The sequence below is a fragment of the Bubalus kerabau genome, chromosome 4 (genome assembly GCF_029407905.1).
Source record: "Bubalus kerabau isolate K-KA32 ecotype Philippines breed swamp buffalo chromosome 4, PCC_UOA_SB_1v2, whole genome shotgun sequence".
Lineage (NCBI taxonomy): Eukaryota > Metazoa > Chordata > Mammalia > Artiodactyla > Bovidae > Bubalus > Bubalus kerabau.
Window position 1 is genome coordinate 22,168,554 of NC_073627.1, and position 21,056 is coordinate 22,189,609.

General features: G+C 47.6%; 1 protein-coding gene across 3 annotated transcripts in view; it reads left to right on the forward strand.

Annotated features, from left to right (window-relative positions):
• Window positions 1-20,124, forward strand: part of ACLY (ATP citrate lyase) — a 44,537-nt gene extending 24,413 nt beyond the window's left edge. For all 3 annotated transcript variants that reach the window (XM_055575877.1, XM_055575878.1, XM_055575879.1), the window contains 12 exons: window positions 686-882; window positions 5,303-5,384; window positions 5,845-5,955; window positions 10,927-11,054; window positions 11,875-11,968; window positions 14,283-14,437; window positions 15,733-15,883; window positions 16,082-16,225; window positions 17,772-17,885; window positions 18,235-18,317; window positions 18,575-18,651; window positions 19,156-20,124. In XM_055575877.1, the coding sequence (XP_055431852.1) occupies window positions 686-882; window positions 5,303-5,384; window positions 5,845-5,955; window positions 10,927-11,054; window positions 11,875-11,968; window positions 14,283-14,437; window positions 15,733-15,883; window positions 16,082-16,225; window positions 17,772-17,885; window positions 18,235-18,317; window positions 18,575-18,651; window positions 19,156-19,250 (1,431 nt within the window). In that variant the 3' untranslated portion in view covers window positions 19,251-20,124. The remainder of the gene's footprint in view (window positions 1-685; window positions 883-5,302; window positions 5,385-5,844; window positions 5,956-10,926; window positions 11,055-11,874; window positions 11,969-14,282; window positions 14,438-15,732; window positions 15,884-16,081; window positions 16,226-17,771; window positions 17,886-18,234; window positions 18,318-18,574; window positions 18,652-19,155) is intronic.
• The last annotated feature ends 932 nt before the right edge of the window (window positions 20,125-21,056 follow it).

A 21,056-nucleotide genomic window follows, 5' to 3' on the forward strand; every position in this document is an offset into this window, starting at 1 on the left:
AGCCTACTTCCCCAACAAGCGATCGCTCCTCGGCCCCAGCAGTGGAAGCGCTGTGTCCTAACCACCAGGGAATTCCCTGTCCATTGCCAGTTAATTTTTTAAAGGGCTGTCTCCCCAGACAAGGGAATAACAAGCTTCTTTTGTTTTTTTTTGTTTGTCCATCCTCATACAACCCTAGCATGGTCTTTGATTATTCATTCCTGCAACTGTGAACCAAAGAGAAATCTACCTAGGGGCCTTATTCTTGACACAAAGCTTCTTCGTGTAACAAAAAATGGCCCTGTGAATGTTTTTTGTTGTTGTTTGTTTTTACTTAGTTGTTACACTAAAAATTTGGTTGAAGCTAAGATTTTAGAGCTAAGCCAGGGACCTTTCGTCTCGGAGGTGGAGGGTGATCTTGAGCAGACTACCTGCTTGCATCAGACACCTTTCCTGGATGACATTGTCCTTTTGGAGCAAAAGAGGTTACTTAACCCTGAGTGTGCACATCTATATCTGCAGTTATAAGCCACCACATGGCTCCTTTTTTCTGTGCAATGTCTCTTGAGGGGGAGAAGAATCTTCCTCAGCAGGAAACCACACGTGCAGCTGCTGGCCAGGGTGGGCTTCCTGGGCTCTGTACTCAGCAGAGCTCTGTGGTCACTCAGCCTGTCCTCCTCCCTGACTGAAGTTTCCACCCCGGCAGGTTGGTGGCATCAAGCCCGGGTGCTTTAAGATCGGGAACACCGGCGGGATGCTGGACAACATCCTGGCCTCCAAGCTGTACCGCCCAGGCAGTGTGGCCTATGTCTCGCGTTCGGGCGGCATGTCCAACGAGCTCAACAATATCATCTCTCGAACCACGGATGGCGTCTACGAGGGCGTGGCCATTGGTGGGGACAGGTGATCTTTTTTAACTTTTTATTTTGTGTTGGGATATAGCCAATGGTGACTCAAATGGTAAAGAATCTGCCTGCAATGCCAGAGACCCAGGTTCGATCTCTGATTTGGGAAGCTCACCTGGAAAAGAGAATGGATATCCACTCCAGTATTCTCACCTGGAGAATTCCATAGACGGAAGAACCTGGCAGGCTACAGTCCATGGGGTCACAAAGAGTTGGACATGACTGAGCAACGAACACTTCCACTTTCATAGCCAGTTAACAGTGTTGTGATAGTTTCAGGTGAACATCAAAGGAACTCAGGCATACATATTCATGTATCCATTCTCCCCCAGACTCCTCTCCCATCCAGGCTGCCATATAACACTGAGCAGAGTTCATGTGCTATACAGTAGGTACTTGTTGGTTATCCATTTTAGACATAGATGTGTGTACATGACCATCCCAAACGCCCTAAAAAGGTGTTTCAAAAGGCTTTTGGGCTTTGGGTGTAATTCTGTTGTCTGATTTGTAGCCAGAAGAAGGCAGCAGAGGGCAGTGCTTAGCAGGGCCTATTCTGAAATCGGGCCCAAGGGGTTCAAATCCTAGTTTCTGTGTTTGGGGTAGCAGGGTTTGGGGAGGGGGTGGCTGCTGCAATCCTGGGGAGGTTACCAACCCTCCCTAGACCTCCATCAACCTTATAGAGCAAATGAGTAGAGTAATATCCCCCACGGGGGGTTTTTGGAGGATTGGTGGTGGTGGTGGTTTAGTCTCTAAGTCGTGTCCGACTCTTGTGACCCCATGGACTGTAGCCTGCCAGGCTCCTCTGTCCATGGGGATTCTCCAGGCAAGAATACTGAAGTGGGTTGCCATTTCCTTCTCCAGGGTTTGGAGGATTAAATGAGACTAATACAGGGCTTGATGCTTAGTAAATACTCGGTGTTAATTGTAGTTAATAAGAGTGAAAGGGAGGGGACTTCCCTGGCGGTCCAGTGGTTAGGATTCCAAGCTCTCACTGCCAAGGGCCCAGTTCAATCCCTGGTCTGGGAACTAAAATCCCACAAGCTATGCAGGGCAGCCAAATTAAAAAAAGAGGAAAAGAGAAAACTATTATTTTATTCATTAACACTTCTGGCCACAAATATGAGGGTAATTTTCTAGCGCTGAGCAGTTTTCTGATTCTCTGCAGATACCCCACTCAGAGTCTTACAGTTCAGTTAAATTCTGACATTGTCTATCTGGAAATAGCATCATAGCATCAGATCCCATAGGTTTGGGGCTTGGTCCCCTAGGACTCTGCAAACCCCAGCCTCTGGTACTTCTGAACACTGGCTATAAATCAGTGGGGAGGGGGAAGGGTGGTCCTATGACTCCCTCTCAGGTTTAATAATTTGCTAGAAAGGCTTGCCGAACTCAGGAAAAATTTACTCACAGGCTTCCCGGGTTATTACAAAAGTATGTAACTAATGAGCAACGAGGTGGAAGAGGGCGATGGGTCATGGCATGGAGAGTGTGCGGAGCCTCTGTGCCTTCTCCTTTGAGCACATTGTACCAGCCTGCCGAGAGTTGCCTCATGAAGACAAAACACTGCTGTCCACCCCCGTGACTCAGAAAATGACAAAGGTCTTATGCGTGCTGGGTCAGGAACCAGTGCCAAAGACCAAATATGAAAACAAAAGATGCTCTTAGTACCCTTGTCACTCAGATAGTGAGGGTTTTCAGAGCTCTGTGCCAGGAACTGGAAGCAGAGACATATATATATATATATATATATATATATATATATTTCTTACTATGTCGCAAATCGTGTTCTTATTATTTTTTGTTAGTAGGAACAATGATCAGTAGGTCATCAATTGAGTAACATCTTAGGAGCAATGCCTGGTACTTGTTACCATGATAAATGTTTGCTATTACTGTTTACTGTTATTACTGCTGCTATTGTTTGGCCTAGAAACCAAAAGCTGTTAAGACTGAGTTACCTTGTCAACCCTCCTGGCCCTCCCAGATCATTCCGAATGGAGCACCTGAGTGAGAAGGGACTTTTGCTGAGGTCTCTGGGGAGGTGGTCTTAGGACCCCTAGTCCCCTGGTGCTCCCTGACAGAAGGCTCCAAGTCAGACAAGTCTGGGCGGTGCTGCCAGTTATATTGTCCTCTTGGGATTTAATGCTCCTGAGTATATCAAAAGGACCTTGGAGATCTGAAGCCTGTGTGGCCTTAAGTCCTTCTGCAAACTCAGGTGACAGTAGAAAATTAAAATATTTTGGCCTATACATAGACCTTCTAGCAATAGCCTGGGATGCAGCTTGGCACACAGTATTCATTATCTATTGCTGTGTTTCTTAAAAATCATCCCAAAACAAAGTGGCTGCAGTGATAAACGTGTATCCTCATGGTTCCTGTCCTTTAGAAGCCAGGGCTTGGTTGGGAGGTTCTGGCAGGTGCAGGGGAGGCCTCTGTTGAGAGGTGGTCAGATATGGGCAGGCTGCAGGAGGCTGGCAGGTGGGCTTCTGCCCTGATGGCTGAGAGTCCTTCCCCCAGCCACTACTCTTGGCTGCCTTCCCCCAAAATGAGCTAGTCAGGGGAGAGTGTTGAACGACCCAAATTCAGGAAGAGAGGCATGAATTTCCACCTTTTTAAAGGAACTTATGGACATATTTTATTTATTTGTTTATTTTGGTCATGCTAAGCAGCATGTGGACTCTTAGTTCCTCAGTTCAGTTCAGTTCAGTTGCTCAGTCGTGTCCAACTCTTTGCGACCCCATGAATTGCAGCACACCAGGCCTCCCTGTCCATCACCAACTTCTCATGTCCATCGAGTTCACTCAAACTCATGTCCATTGAGTCGGTGATGCCATCCAGCCATCTCATCCTCTATCGTCCCCTTCTCCTCCTGCCCCCCATCCCTCTCAGCATCAGAGTCTTTTCCAACGAGTCAACTCTTTGCATGAGGTGGCCAAAGTACTGAAGTTTCAGTCTTTTAATTTCATGGCTGCAATCACCATCTGCAGTGATTTTGGAGCCCAAAAAAATAAAGTCTGACACTGTTTCCACTGTTTCCCCATCTATTTCCCATGAAGTGATGGGACCAGATGCGTTTTCTGAATGTTGAGCTTTAAGCCAACTTTTTCACTCTCTTCTTTCACTTTCATCAAGAGGCTTTTTAGTTCTTCTTCACTTTCTGCCATAAGGGTGGTGTCATCTGCATATCTGAGGTTATTGATATTTCTCTCGGCAATCTTGATTCCAGCTTGTGCTTCTTCCAGCCCAGCATTTCTCATGATGTACTCTGCATATAAGTTAAATAAGCAGGGTGACAATATACAGCCTTGATGTACTCCATTTCCTATTTGGAACCAGTCTGTTGTTCCATGTCCAGTTCTAACTGTTGCTTCCTGACCTGCATATAGGTTCTCAAGAGGCAGGTCAGGTGGTCTGGTATTCCCATCTCCTTCAGAATTTTCCACAGTTTATTGTGATCCACACAGTCAAAGGCTTTGGCATAGTCAATAAAGCAGAAATAGATGTTTTTCTGGAACTCTCTTGCTTTTTCGATGATCCAGAGGATGTTGGCAATTTGATCTCTGGTTCCTCTGCCTTTTCTAAAACCAGCTTGAACATCTGGAAGTTCACGGTTCACGTATTGCTGAAGCCTGGCTTGGAGAATTTTGAGCATTACTTTACTAGCGTGTGAGATGAGTGCAATTGTGCAGTAGTTTGAGCATTCTTTGCCATTGCCTTTTTTTGGGATTGGAATGAAAACTGACCTTTTCCAGTCCTGTGGCCACTGCTGAGTTTTCCAAATTTTCTGGCATATTGAGTGCAGCACTTCCACAGCCTCATCTTTCAGGATTTGAAATAGCTCAACTGGAATTCCATCACCTCCACTAGCTTTGTTCGTAGTGATGCTTTCTAAGGCCCACTTGACTTCCCATTCCAGGATATCTGGCTCTAGGTGAGTGACCACACCATCGTGATTATCTTGGCCGTGAAGATTTTTTTTGTACAGTTCTTCTGTGTGTTCTTGCCACCTCTTCTTAATATCGTCTGCTTCTGTTAGGTCCATACCATTTCTGTCCTTTATCGAGCCCATCTTAGTTCCTCAACCAGGGATCAAATCTGTGTTCCCTGAAGTGGAAGCACAGAGTCTTAACCACTAGACCGCCAGGGAAGTCCCTGTGGACATATTTTAAAATTATATGCCATGTGCGCCCTCCAGGTTTCTCTTATTGCCATGGGAACTTCTCTGCACTTATTAATTCCTCTTCCTTCCCTTCCCTTGTGTTCCATTTACTACCTCCACTCCCCCATTATTCCTGAGGCATCTCCGGACCCTCACTGAGCATCCACACCCACAAAAAACTCCACAGTGTTCTCAGTACATGTATGTTTCCCACACCTGTACTCACACCTCACCTCACTGCACCTCCTGCTCTCACCAGGTACCCCGGCTCAACGTTTATGGATCACGTGTTACGTTATCAGGACACTCCAGGAGTCAAAATGATTGTGGTTCTTGGAGAGGTAAGTTTGTTTTGTTTTTATTTTTTTTTCTTTTTATAAAAGTCATGGGATTTTGGTTTTTAAGAAAGTCATGCATTTTGTTTATGTATAACTGAAAGTGACAGTCCCTGGCTGGCCCTAGTCTGTCCCTGGTGGGTGGAGTGGATAGCTGGAGTCAAAGAACCTCTCCGACATGTGCCCCTGATCAGATCTGGCCCTAAATTATCTCATACCCTTAGATCAGGAAGGGGGAATTCTAGGAACTCTCCGAGGATACCCACATCGTTTGAAAATACTTGGTTGCATCTCTCATCTCCATCTTCCAGGCTGTTATTTGACCAAAGCCCCTGTTCCCTCATCTTCAAGTTGGAACTCTGGGCTCCTGCCTGATTCAAGACAGATTTTCCTGCTGCACTGCTGCTCTGGGAGCAGCTCAGAATGGGTTCCACTGACTCAGGGGCTTTTTCTTGTCGCCTGGCAGATAGGGGGCACGGAGGAGTATAAGATCTGCCGGGGCGTCACGGAGGGCCGCATCACCAAGCCCGTTGTCTGCTGGTGCATCGGGACCTGTGCGGCCATGTTCTCCTCCGAGGTAGGGCCGGGACTGGCCTCTGCTGGGCGGGGGCCCTGGGGGAGGGCGTCCCTGGAAAACCACGTGGGCCTCTTAGCAAGCGGCTAGTTCCGTCAATAGCATTCATTACCTGCTTGGTTACCACAAGGGCCAGCTGGCCCCCTCCTCTCTAGAAGCTAAAGTCCAATTGCAAGAGACAAATTCATCCCCAGATTGAGGCCAGAGCAAGGCTTTGAGTCCCTCTTCAGAGTACAAGTAACATTGCCTGGATGAGTTGAGATGGCGTCTAGAACTGCTCCTTAAGGGATAAGAAGGAGTTTCGCTGAGTAAGATGGGGGCCGGGGAGAGAGAGGACATAACCTAGGCTCAGAGCTGGCCAGCGGCTGGTGGAAAGTCCTGTGTGGGCAGGGATTGTAGAGGAAAGCCTCTGGATGTGTTAAGATGACCTGATACATACGAAAGTGCCTGGGAGGAGAAGTCCAGCCTGTAGTGCATGTTAGATAGAAACCCTCTGAGCTCTCCCACTCCTGCTGGGTGTGACTGGCCAGACCTCAGCCCCTGGAGTCCAGCTTAGAGAATCCTCGGTCTTAAAGAAGGCCCACCCGCTAACGATGAAACCAAGGAAACAACCAGTTGTCACCCATCAGTTCGTCAGTAGCTGAGTGTCAGACCTTGACCTCTGCTGTGTGTATATAAAATAAAATTTGGCCATTAAGGCTTCCTGCAGCAGTGATAATTCCTACACTTAAACCCTCAGCCCTTGGACTTCCCTGGTGGTCCAGTGGTTCAGAATCCACGCTACCACTGCAGGAGACACAGGTTCCGTCCTTAGATGGGGAACTAAGATCCCACATGCTGCGAGGTGCGGCCACCCTCAGTTCTTCCTTCCAGTAAGCCTGTCACACTATCCTTTCCCCTTAGGTTGATTACCTTTCTCCTTCAGATTCCTGTCACCTCCAAATAGCACTATTTGTCCGGTTGTAAAATGTACCTCTCCTGTAAACTACCAGCTCAATTTCTGCTAATTTACTTGGTGGATGTGTGTGCAGAAATGTTTAGAAGTATGTGTACTTGGAGGATACTTGCTGCTATGTGGTGATGGCAAGACATGGAAACACCCTGAACACTGGTTGGGAGGGGACTGTGTTGTGTCCTCGTGGCATGACCATGTAATAGAAAACTGAGCCGGAGAAGAACAAGGTGGATCTTGAGATGTCACTGTAGAAAGGGTTCATGTGGGATCTAACAAGGGGCAAGATGTGGCAGATGCTTACCATAGGATCCACTTTGTGTAACTGTGAACTGTACGTGTGTGTATCTTTTTTCCAAATAAATGAAAGGGAAGGGAGCGGGTCATGGATCCTGCCCGTCCTCCAGGGCGGAGCTCCACTTCCACAGGCCTTAGAGTTAGCTCCTGGTGGATCTGTATGACTGGGGCGAGTCGTTTTGCCTCTCTGTAACTCATTTTCCTAAGCTGTAGAAAGGAGATGATTCTGAGGGACTTCCCTGTCGGCCCAGTGGCTAAGACTCCATACTTCCACCGCAGGGGGCAGTAGGTTCGATACCTGTTGGGGGAACTAAGACCCCACATGCTGCCTGATGCAGCCATGAAAAAGAGCAGGTGGGGGGATGATTCAGGATTGCTGTGTGGCTTAGATAAGAAGGTAATTGTAAAGGTGTGGCACATACAGGTCTTAGCAAATACTGGTTTCCAGTCTTCAACACACCTGTTCCATGAAGCCGTTCCTTAGTCTGTTTCTTCATGGCTGCTCTCCATTCCACTACAACAGCTGAAAACAGTTCCTCCCACCCCTCCAGGCTTTCTCTTAACCAGCTCTGCTTTACGGAAGCCCCCAGCATGCTGAGGACCCCTCCAAGAGGGTGAGGACCCTGCTCATTTGTTTCGGGCCAGGTGCTCATCATCACCCTCTGGGCAGGGCAGGTCCTTGAAGTATTTTGCTTTTTTAGGGGGAGGGGGTTAAAAATGATTTTTGGCTGTCCTGGGTCTTCATTACTGAATGGGCTTTTTCTCTAGTGTGGGCTTCTCATTGCGGTGACTTCTCTTATTGAGGAGCACAGGCTCTAGGCTGTGAGGGTTTCAGTAGCTGCAGCGCGTGAGCTCAGCAGTTGTGTTTCCTGGGCTCTAGAACATAGGCTCAATAGTTGTGGCATAGTTGCTCCAGGGCATGTGGGATCTTCTCGGATCAGGGATGGAACCCGTGTCTCCTGCAATGACAGGTGGATTCTTTACCCCTGAGCCGCCTGGGAAGCCCTCAAAGTGTTTTATTTTTGCTTTTTATTCATTTTTTTAAAAAAACTTTATGTAGTTTCAAGAATACACGAACGTAGAGCAGTACTGTGATGGTCCAGCTAATAAGTGTTTTTTGATTCCTTGAACAGGTCTCATGACCTTGCAGAGCTCTCTGCCCCATAGAGGAGGTGAGATAGGTACACAATATCCTCAGTTCAGTGCCTCGGGAAAATGGACTGAGAACCGGGAGATAGGACTTCCCTGGTGGTACAGTGGATAGGAATCCGCCTGCCAGTGCAGCGGACACGAGTTCGATCCATGATCAGGAAAGATTCCTCATGTTGCAGAACAGCTAAGCCACAGCTGCTGAGCCTGTGCTCTAGAGCCCGTGCTCCTCAGAAGAGAAGCCATGGCAATGAGAAGCCTGCGCATCTCAACTAGAGAGTAGCCCCCACCTGTCACAGCTAGAGAAAGCCTGCACAAAGCAACACAAGACCCAGGGCAGCCAAAAATAAATTAAAACATAACAGTTATATTAAAAAAAAAAAGAAGAAGAATCGGGAATAGAGATAAGAGGACAGTGGTAAGATGGCAGTGTCCCAAAATGCTGGTCCTATAGCTGCTGCTGCTGCTGCTTAGTCGCTGAGTCATGTCCGACTCTGTGTGACCCCATGGACTGTAGCCTGCCAGGCTCCTCTGTCCATGGGATTCTCCAGGCAAGAATACTGGAGTGGGTTGCCATGCCCTCCTCCAGGGGATCTTCCTGATCCAAGGATTAAAGCCGGGTCTCCTGCATTTTAGGTGGATTCTTAACTGCTGAGCCATCAGAGTCCTGTAGCGATGGTCCTCAAAACAAAACAAAAACCAATGAAAAGGAAGCTTCTATAAATTCTGAACATGCTCAGATTTCATTATCTCCCTTTTAAAAGCTTTAGCTCTGAGAAATCTGAGTTAAACTTGCTTAACTTCTTTAAGTCCAGTGTTCGTTGAGTTTATGTGAATGCACCCCATCTACCGACGCAGATTAAGTTCTGTACAGAAGGCCCTGGGAACTTGCTTTGAAGCATGTGTCTCCAAGCCTTGCTAACCAGAGAGCGGTTCTGGTTTACCTTTTAACACTACAGCTCTGGGACTTCCCTGGTAGTCCCAGTGGTTAAGACTTTGTACTTCCAATGCAGGGGCTGTGGGTTTTCCTGGTCAGGGAACTAAGACCCACATGCTGTGCAGCACAGCCAAAAATAAATAAAATAATGATAAAATTAAAAAAAAAACCAAAGCCCCATTTCAGCCCCCTTTTGTTATATGTTGGAGTGAGGACCACAGTGAGAGGCCACATCCATTGTCTGGTTTAAATGCTGCCACATACCACCTGTGTGACCTTGGCAAGTTACTCTGTCGCTCTGTGCTTCCACTTCCTTGTTGAGAGGAAACAGTTGTAGGTACTGAATGATGACATTTGTGAAGCTTTTAGAAAAGTGCCCGGAGGCAGTGTTATTTTGGGCTTCCCTTGTAGCTCGGTGTTTAAAGAGTCTGACGGCAATGCAGGAGCCTTGGGTTCGACCGCTGGGTTGGGAAGATCCCCTGGAGAAGGAAATGGCAACCCACGCTGGTATTCTCTCCTGGAGAATCCCATGGACAGAGGAGCCTGGCAGGCTACAGTCTATGGGGTCGCAAGAGTCCGAGTGAGACACGACTGAGTGACTAAGCACGCGCATGCATATGAAGTGTTATTTAAACAGGGAAGATTATCACACCTGCCCTGCTAAGAGTTTTGTACCACATTTCATTAAGTTAATCTCTTTTCCTTGTTGCTTAATCAAAGATACAGTTACCACATAGCTCTTCTGATTGGTTTTTTCTTCCTTCTCTCTCCCCATAACCAGCCCCCTACCCCATATTCCATTGGATTTTTAGTTTAATCTTAGTTCATGCTCAGGTGGAAGGTGGCAATAGCTAATTAGCTCCCTGTGATTGTTGCTATCTGGGAGTATAGGCCAAATGGTGCAAAATGTGGCTTTTTTTTAAAAAAAGTGGAAATTTGGATTTTTACAGGAAATCTTCTGGGGTTCTGTTTTGTTTAGTAAGGGTACATACTTCATACAAAGTATGTGCAGGATAGTCAGATCACACTTAGGAGCTCCGCTTAGCTAGGCTTGGCAGTTTGTAACCTCTCACAGTTGCCCCAAACTGACTGCTATTCTGTGTCTCCTCATCTCCACCCTACCCAGTAAGTGCCCCACGGGAAGCCAGAGGAAGGTGTTTGTGGAGTTGGGCAGCAGGCTTGTATCCTGGCTCCAGTGCCCCAGCTGTGTGACCTTGAGTAAGCTCTTGAACCTCTTGGTGCCTCAGATTCTCATCTGTGCCTGAGAGTCAGCCAGCGCACATATTCAGTGAGCCTTCTGGGGGCCTGAAGTGATTCACGTAGAGCAGGGGTCCCCAGTCTCCAGGATCTGATGCCTGATGAGCTGAGGTGGAGCTGATGTAATAATAATAGAAATAAAATGCACAGTGAATGTATTGCACTTGAGACATCCCGAGACTATCACCCCCCACCCCCCACCCCCTGGTCTGTGGGAAAATTGTCTTCCACGAAACTGGCCCCTGGTGCCAGAAAGGTGGGGGACCTTTGACATAGAGCGTTGAATGGGGTCTGGCCAGTAATCAGTGCCAACATCCTCAGGGGCCTTCTCTCTCTTAGGGGATTGACCGGCCTGCTAAAGCCATTCCCCTTTGCATTCCAGGTCCAGTTTGGCCATGCTGGAGCTTGTGCCAACCAGGCTTCTGAAACTGCAGTTGCCAAGAACCAGGCCTTGAAGGAGGCCGGAGTGTTTGTGCCCAGGAGCTTCGATGAGCTTGGAGAAATCATCCAGTAAGTGGACCTGGAGAGGGTGGCACCTCCCTGCCCCTTTCCCAGTCCCTCTCCAGGGCAGCAGCCTCGCTGAAATACAGGTGTCCGATATGCCTGGTCTCTCTCAGGCGTCTAAGGCAGCTCTTCAGATAGTCCAGAATCTTTCCTTTTTGGCTTTCCTTTTTTCTAACTTGTTTCTAAAAGCAGCAGTTACAGGCTGTTCAGACTGGGCTTAAAACATTCAGTTTCTTTTTTTTTTTTTTTTTAAATTTTATTTTATTTTTAAACTTTACATAATTGTATTAGTTTTGCCAAATATCAAAATGAATCCGCCACAGGTATACATGTGTTCCCCATCCTGAACCCTCCTCCCTCCTCCCTCCCCATTCCATCCCTCTGGGTCGTCCCAGTGCACCAGCCCCAAGCATCCAGTATCGTGCATCGAACCTGGACTGGCAACTCGTTTCATACATGATATTTTACAAAACATTCAGTTTCTGAGCCTACCTACTTGGTAGGCCATGAATGAGCAAGCGTAGGAACATTCATCCATTACATGAGCTGTTGTCTCTTCCCATTCCTCCCCTCTGGCCTTCCTTGGCCTCCAGACTCAGCCTTCTCTAAGGTCCCGTTCAGAGGCAGTGGGGCGGGTCTTGGCTAGAACCTGTTTTCATTTAGTTCTTGGGAATCCACCTAGTAAGGGTAAGCTGCTGACAAGGGGGGATACAGGGCTGGGAATCTCTGGGGTTAGATGGAAGAGCATTCGCGAGATGCCCTAGAAGAGCCCAGAAGAATGAAATCCACGTGGATGTCTCTTCTCCTCCGTTTCCCTGCCTCCCAGGTCCGTGTATGAGGATCTTGTAGCCAGAGGAGTCATTGTACCTGCTCAGGAGGTTCCGCCCCCGACGGTACCCATGGACTACTCTTGGGCCCGGGTAGGTGCCCCGCGTGTCCCTAACCATGTGTGTGGCTGAGGTATGCTGGAGCTTGTGAGGTGGCCCCTTCTGACCAGCCAGAGAAATAGATGCAGGGCCCAGGAGTGGGCAAGGGCAGCGTGTACCTCCCACAGTGGTGTGGCCTGACCTGGAAACAGGGGCTGGAGACAATGTCCTCTAGAGCCGTCTGTACCTGCTAAGAGATTTCAGGCTACTTGTCTAAGGCAGGGACATAGATATAGAGCAAATTCTCTTATCTACAAGATCTCTTAGGAATCTATTTTTAAAAGGCCAATAACCCATTAAAACAATGGGTAGGAGATGTTCTTTCAACATGAAGAATTGCTCGGCTTCACTCCTTATAAAAGAAACCAAAGTAGAAACTGAGATACCAGTTATCTCCTGCTGCTAAGTCGTTTCAGTCATGTCCGACTCTGTGCAACCCCATAGATGGCAGCCCACCAGGCTCCCGCGTCCCTGGGATTCTCCAGGCAAGAACACTGGAGTGGGTTGCCATTTCCTTCTCCAATGCATGAAAGTGAAAAGTCAAAATGAAGTCGCTCTGTTGTGCCCGACTCTTAGCAACCCCATGGACTGCAGCCTACCAGGGTCCTCCATCCATGGAATTTTCCAGGCAAGAGTACTGGAGTGGGATGCCATTGCCTTCTCCGAGATATCTCCTACAGACCAAAAAAAAAAAAAATTCTCTGATATATTGTTTGTATGGGTGTGAGGAGGCTGGAGGGGCTTCCCTGGTGGCTCAGCGGTAAAGAATCCGCCAACAATGCAGGAGCCACAGGCGACATGGGGTCAACCCCTGAGTCAGGAAGATCCCCTGGAGGAGGGCATGGCAACCCACTCCAGTATTCTTGCCTGGAGAATCCCATGGACAGAGGAACGTGGCGGGCTACCGTGCATAGGGTTGCAAAGAGTTGGGCATGACTGAAGCAACTGGGCACACATGATGAGGCTGGTACGTTGATTCGTCAGTGGCGGGAGTGGCATCGGCATGACCTCTCTGAAAGGCACGTGGAGTGTCAGTTCAGTGTGACAGCGCTCATCCCGTATGACCCAGCAGTTCCCTGTCTGGAAAGCTCCTTGAAGAAAATGCTTGCATGTACACATATGTTCAAGGATATTTTTTGAGCTGATGGTCATCGGTGGAGGAATGGCCGACATGTGGGGTTGTCATGGGGGGATATTCTACAGCCGTTAAAAGGAATGAACTAGATCTAGATATATGCTGACATGTATAGCACTCAGATTGATTGAGTAAATAGCGCATTGTAGAACAGTGTTTCTATTATGAGTATGAAAAATGTAGGCATGCAAAATGATGTCTGTTCTCCATGTGTCTGTGTGTGTACATAAAATCATAGAAAGAAAGGTCCATAAAAATGTTCACAAAACTAACAGACACGAAATCAGAAAACTAGGGTGGGTGGGGTGGAGGTCAAAGGCAACATGACTTCATCTGTTCTAGTGTAAGTAAGTAAGTGAAGTCGCTCAGTTGTGTCCAACTCTTTGCGACCCCATGGACAGTAGCCTGCACCAGGCTCCTCCATCCATGGGATTTCCTAGACAAGAGTACTGGAGTGGGTTGCCATTTCCTTCTCCAGGGAATACTTCCCGGCCCAGGGATCGAACCCAGGTCTCCCGCATTGTAGACAGACGCTTTACCGTCTGAGCCACCAGGGAGTAACAAAGGAGAGTGCATTCCTGTTGCTTCTGCAATTAAAATATAATTAGAGGCATTTCTTAAGTTCGGAAGGGATAACTAAAGAAACTGGCATGGGCAGAGTTAGCTGATGCTGCCCGCCTTGTACCCTGACTCTGAAAGTGGAAGATTCAGGACCTCAGTGCCCTCCCCTTGGAAAAGGATGTGTTGAGGGGATTCTCCCACTTCCCCAGCCATGTGCCTTGTTACTGGCAGCTATGTGTAGAGTATTTAAAAATTGTCCCTTTGGAGTCATTCTTCCATTTCTTAGCCAGGTGACCTGGAGCTGGTTATTCTGTTGTAAAAAGGAACCCCTGGATGCCAACAGCTAAGTGCCCTGCCTGAGTCCACATTCAGTAAAGACAAGAAACAGGCCAGGCTGAGCGGGTGCCGTGGAGTGATTGCTCCTATTTTCTTGTCCCAAGTGATCTAATCAGAGGGCTTTGCAATTCCTTCTTGGGAGGACTTTGAGAGTTGTTGATTGGCCACCAGTATTTAAGACCTGGGACACTGGTTCTGGGCACAGATAGTGAGGATGTTCTGGGAGAACCTCTGATCATCACAGCCCTGCTTGTCTCTGCCCCCATCTCTGCTCAGGAATTGGGCTTGATCCGCAAACCTGCCTCGTTCATGACCAGCATCTGTGACGAGCGAGGACAGGAGCTCATCTACGCGGGCATGCCCATCACCGAGGTCTTCAAGGAGGAGATGGGCATTGGCGGGGTCCTCGGCCTCCTCTGGTTCCAGAAAAGGTGAGGCATGGAGGGCAGAAGAGGGTAAGGCCTTGTGATTCAGCATTCATTTTCCTCCCCTGCCAAGGGACTGGGAGTGGGCAGCTTTGGGGAACATGTCCAGGGCCAAGCTTTCTGGCCACAGATCAGTGGAAAGGTCAGAGGAAAGAGATTCAGGTTCCTAAGTCTTCCAAGGATGGAAAGGCCAGCCTGAACCAAGAGAAGTAGAAAGCAGTGACATCATCAAGGATCTTGGATCAAGGATCTTTCCCTTGGGAGCTTTTAAAGAAACGGGCCAGAATTGAATGCAGGCCTGTTGAGAGAAAGGTCAGGGTTAGCACAAATGGCCTGGATGCATCGAGTGGCTTAAAGAGTGCAGGCCTGGTGGAGTTGCTCAACAGGCAGAAAGTACTTTATAGTGTGTCCTCTGAATTTGTGTCTTATCAGCTTGCATGGGGGGGAAAAGTCGGTTTTCTCTGCAACTCCCAAGCTCAGCCCTTCCCTGGGACTGACAGCTGGGCAAGGAGGCCGATGAATATGTAGTCACAGAGCCCTGCCTTGGAGTGGCCCTGGGCAGAAAGCCAGGTGGAAATCTTGGTGTGTGTCCTGGTCTCACCTCCGAGAGATGGGTCTGGGTCCTGCCTTGAGCCCTTCCTGGGAGAAGTTCAAGGCTTGTAATACCTGACAGGTCTCACTGTATGTGCTCTTGCGTCCCCACAGCTCCAGACTTTGGGGGTATTTTGTTTATTTTGTGGGTTTTCGTGTTTTTTTTTGTGTGTGTGTGGTGCACACTTTGCAGGATCTTAATTTCCCAATCTGGGATGGAACCTGCCCAAGCAGTCAAAGTGTGGAGTCCTAACCCCTGGACCACCAGGGAACTCCCCAGACTTTGTTGTTAATCATCAGTGGGAGGTTGATCACTGTGCACTGTGAAAGGGACCAGGGCCCTCCCCTCCTCTCTGCCTGGCACGTGGAGAGTAGTAACTGCAAACACAGATCACATCCTGTCCCAGCAGCTCAGCTGAAAAAACTGCCCAAAGAGGAGGTTTCAAGCCCTACTTGCTAAGCTCAATTTTAAAAGCAGTATTTGATATCAGCAACATCCAGAGCCACTCAGGGATCAAAGAGTTCTGCTTTGGAGTTGTAAGATAGTGTTAGACCTGGATTGGGGGCTTGTTGCCCTTCTAGAGTTTGAGTGACTTGTTCAAGGAGATGGGAAACAGGAGGACCATGGCCTCGTCAGTGTATCTCCTGTTCAGCCCCTCACCTTTGTTCCAGCTCTCATGTCCCCCTCCCCTGTCCTCGCCCTCCTCCAGGTTGCCCAAATACTCCTGCCAGTTTATTGAGATGTGCCTGATGGTGACGGCTGATCACGGGCCTGCCGTCTCTGGGGCTCACAACACCATCATCTGCGCTCGGGCCGGCAAGGACCTGGTCTCCAGCCTCACCTCGGGACTGCTCACCATCGTGAGTATTGTCATCCTAGGAGGTGAACAGCGGGGACACCCACCTTTGGCATCATGCCACTTGGCTGCATTGCAGTCCTAGAGGGAGCCCTGGAGTGTGAGACCCCATGCCGGGGGCTGTTGAGGGGAACCCTGGATCAGCCCGAGAAGCCAAAGGAGACTGACAGCTTGGGGTGACATGGGCTGGCCCCTCCCACAGGGCGACCGGTTTGGGGGTGCCCTGGATGCAGCAGCCAAGATGTTCAGCAAGGCCTTTGACAGCGGCATCATCCCCATGGAGTTTGTGAACAAGATGAAGAAGGAAGGAAAGCTTATCATGGGCATTGGTCACCGAGTGAAGTCGGTGAGTTGTCTTTCTCCTTCAGGCACTGGGTCAACGGGGTGTGGGGCACAGCCGGGCTCTCGGCTCCCAGCAGGCAAAGCTTTGCTGACAGATGCCGACACTGAGCAGCTCTTTTTCCCATTATAAAACGGATTGCCCATAAACAGTTTCTATCATGTTCAGTTGTGGTGTGAAAATGTGATGAACTGGGACCTTGGTATCTTTAGCTTCCCAGGTGACTCTTACAGGAGAAAGGACTAAGGTCAGGGTTAAGGGGACATATCGGTCACTAGATAATGCTGTGGACTGGCGTAACAACTTCCAAAATCTCAGTGGCTCCTGGGGCCGAGTTATGTTTAGAAATCAAAGGGAACGAGAGAAGAAGAAGTGGCAGCTGCTTGGGGCCCCACAAGGACAGTTCAGGGTCCATGGCTCCACCACTCCAGAAACCTCAGGGAGTTAGTCACTCTGCTGGCCTAAGTGGGGTGTATGACTCAGATTAATACAAAAGGATCCTGTGTTCATCCCGGCATCCCCACGGTGGGCCAGTGCAGAGTAAGTCCAGAGGTGGCTGGATGGCAAAGACTGAGCCAGAGACAGTGGTTTCTGCTGAGGGACGTTCCATCTGGGCCTCGCAGAACTTGGACCAGCCACCCCCAGCTCCCAGGCAGACGGTGCTTGCACAGCACAGGGCACCTTGCCTAGCCAGCATCACGTCTGTGCTGCCATGCCCAGTCTTTGGGTGCCTTCCTTCCTGGAGACCATCCTGGCCTTGGGTGTCTTGGCCAAGGGAGGAGGTCACTGTGGTATTGGGACTTGGCACCCAGTCCGTCTCACTCCCCTGCTGATGGGACTGCCTAGTATGGGTCCTGAACCGAGAGTTCATCTACACTCATTGCAGGTCCAGAGGGTTTCTTGGAATTTCAGGGGTGCTTTGCTGCCCCACTGCCAACATGTGCTTCCTTAGTTAAAAACTAAGAACTTTGTAGAACTTGGTTACATCTTGACTAGGTTGCTGATGAGCAGTGTGGCTGGTGGCTAGAACCTCAGACTTCCCGTTGGAAGGTGTGTGCTGCTTTTGGTATTTTTTTGTTTGTTTGTTGTTTGATTTGGTTTTGGCTGTGCTGCTCGGCCTGAGATTTTAGTTCCTCAACTGGGGATTGAACCTGGGCCCCCGTCAGTGAAAGTGCAGAGTTCTAACCGCTGGACCGCCAGGGAAGTCCTGCACCCTGCTGCTTGACCCTGTAGGATCCATGGCTCATTTATCCAACATCTCCACATCTCAGGTGGTTTTGAGGCTCAAATATGAGAGGACATCAGAAACCTTAAACCTCACAGCAGTGCATATGACACGTACAGCTATGTCTACCTGTGACACAAGCAAGAACACGTCCTTTTTTTTTGGCCTGTGTCATGTCAGGTCTTAGTTCTTCCACCAGGGCTCAAACCCATGCCCCTTGCAGTGGAAGTACGGTGTCTTAACCACTGGACAACCAGGGAAATCCCAGGAACATGTCTTTTAACAGCTGTGTCAGAGTGGTTCCTCTAACTTTGGATCACTTCCTAGATCAACAACCCAGACATGCGCGTGCAGATTCTCAAAGATTATGTCAGACAACACTTCCCTGCCACTCCCCTGCTCGACTACGCGCTGGAAGTAGAGAAGATTACCACCTCCAAGGTAAAAGAAAATGTTTCTAATTCCCAAATCAGGGTTTTGGGTGAATTTCTTGGAGAAAATGACTGCCAAGTCACAGTTTGATTGTGCAGCTAAAATCAAACCTGGTTTTCTGAAAGATTTTTGTTTCTGTTGCTTAACTAAGTTGACACATAGTGTCAATGAGAGTCCTCTGCTAGACCTTAGAAATCAAGACAGTCTCTCCTGTAAACTGGGAAGTGTTGGTGGGAGGTTTTTAAATAGCAGTCAGGAATTCATAGTAGTAGTTTTAGTAGTAATAATGGAACATCATGCAGAACAAAAATTAGTAATAATGACAAATGCGTTGAATTTTTTTTTTTTGCCTTCCCAGAAACCAAACCTTATCCTGAATGTAGACGGTTTAATCGGAGTTGCATTTGTAGACATGCTTAGACACTGCGGGTCCTTCACTCGGTGAGCTTGCAGCTATTTTCTTCCTCTTAACGTTTATTGATTTTTCTCGGTGATTCCTCCCAACTCTAAGAGCAATGCACGCTCATTAGAGAGCATTAAGAAACGCCTCTATGCCTACCACCCAGAACACCCTCCCTTTACTAATTAGAGTCCAAAGAGAGCTAGCTTCTCATTCCTGGGCAGAAATTATAGTGTCTGTGGGGAGACGGGCAGTCATGTGAGCCATTTGAAAACTACAAGTGAATTGTGTGTTTCAGGGAGGAAGCTGATGAGTATATTGACATTGGAGCCCTCAACGGCATCTTTGTGCTGGGAAGGAGCATGGGCTTCATTGGTAAGTTGGTAGTAAGAGTTCTGTTTGGTTTCGGTTTGTTTGTTTGTTCGTTTTACCCCATGGTTCAGGTATACCACTTGCCTATGTGGCCAGTTTCTTTTTCTTTTTCTGGCTGTCCTGCACAGCTTCCAAGATCTTAGTTCCTCAACCTGGGTCAAATCTGGGTCCTAACCACTGGACCACCAGGGAATTCCCTAGGCTAGTTTCTATCAGAGAGATGTCACATTGTCTTGATCATTGTTGCTAATTCTTCCTTTGTTTAACTTCCGCTTTATCTTTGTTCCTTTTTTCTTAGAAATGAGTTTGATTGTTAGCCTAGGAAAAACAGAATGAAATCCAACAGTTCCTTTTACCAACTCAAACATCTACCTGTGGGATGGATCTAGATGTACTTCCCTATTTTTTTGTGTGTATTAGTAAGATTTCCCTTCCTTACCTTCTCTCCCTTACCAAAATTCAACACTCACCAGCTCTTAACAAAAAGATGCATTTGCTCTATTTTAGGACACTATCTTGATCAGAAGAGGCTGAAGCAGGGGCTCTACCGTCACCCATGGGATGATATTTCATATGTTCTTCCGGAACACATGAGCATGTAACAGAGCCAGGAACCCTATTACAATAAAGTGATGACGAGAACTCTTCCCCTGGGAAATAGCCACAGACATCTGGCACTGGAGCTTGCTTAAAGGATGGGCCTCGAGTATAAACAGCCCTCAGTGTACAGACATTGAAGACCAACACCCACAGGCTAACACTGTTCAGTCTACACAAAGAAGCTTAATATTTTTTTTGTAAGCATAGAAATAAGAACCCAGCCAATACATTTGCTCTGCTACCTGCTATATTTATTATATGGAAGCATCTAAGCACTGTCAGGATAGTGTTCTTCCTCATTGGAGGGTGTTACAATGTTGCTTTCTTTTATTTTTTCCATTAGCTTAAAAAAAAAAAAGGTTTTCCCTTGAAGGAAGGGAATGACACTTTTAAGACCTCAAGATACTTTCCATTTAAAGGACCCCCGCCCCTAATATCTTATTTTTTCCCGTTTCTTCCTCATATAACTTGAAGAGCATTGTATTAATCTGATTTTTTTTTTTAGGATCTTTTTGTATGTTGTGTGTTAGGAGTTTGGTATCTCCCCAGAATGTTCCCTGTTGCAGACCAGTGTCTGCCTGTGTCAGGGGGAATGGGACCACTGCATCCTTAGCCATTGTCACAGAGTATGGGAAGTGGTAATTTAAAATGTAAACTTGTAATATACATATGTTTAAAATGGAAGCTCAAAGCAAAAAGCTGTGAAATGCCTTGTGTCTTATGTTCTCTGTATTTATGCACCTGACTGTTGTCTGTTACTGACTCTTCTTCAGCCAGTTTGCATCTGTAATCCATAAAGATTCCAGGCAGCTGCCACCTCAGTCTTTCCTCTGTATTATCATAGTTTGGTTTAAATAAACTATATAGTAACACTGACTGCCATCTCATGTCATCCATATATTTTCATCTGCATTCCTTTGAAATGTACTTACTAAGTTTTACTACATGCAGTTTTAAAATGTTCATCCATGGACTTTGCTGATGGTACAGTAGATGGGTATCCGCCTGCCAGTGCAGGAGACACAGGTTCAATCCCTGGTCTGGGAAGATTCCACATGCTGAGGAGCAACTAAAGCCCATATGCTACACCTACTGAACCCACACTCGAAAGCCTATGAGCCACAGCTTCTGAGCCTGAGTGCCTGGAGCCTGTGTTCTGCAACAAGAGAAGCCACTACAATGAGAAGCCCACGCATGGCAGAGAAGAGAAGCCCCTGCTGCAACTAGGGAAGGCCCAAGTGCAGCAACAAAGATAGCTTGCAATCAAAAATAAATAAAATCTTAAAAAAGTTCATACATCTCTTAAAAAAGAATCAAGGGAATTCCCAGTCTCACTGCCAGCAGCCCTGGATTCCATCCCTGGTCCAGGAACTGAGATCCAGCATGCCAGATGCAGACAGATAAATAGGTTTTAAAAAGACACTATCTTCAAAATAAACCCCAGTATCTTCTCCCAAGAAATTGTGCCTCCCATTTCTCAGTGAATGGAAACCAAAGGTTTACTTAGATACTCAAGCTAAACACCTGGAAGGCATCCTTTCCTTCACTTCTCTGGTTGGCAAGTCCTGTAGATTTATCCTTTAAATAACTCTCTGATCTGTCCATATGGGGTCTGCTAACTTAGTGCCCCTAGTTCTACTTTTGTCTCCTTACAGCCCACCAGAGATATTTTTAAAGATGCATCTGATTAAGCCATTCCCTTGCCTGAAGCCTCTAAGTGGCTTTTATTCATCTTTTAAACAAGTATGTATGGAACAGTAATTGTGGACCAAGCACTATGTAAAAATACCTGATGGTTAAATACCTCA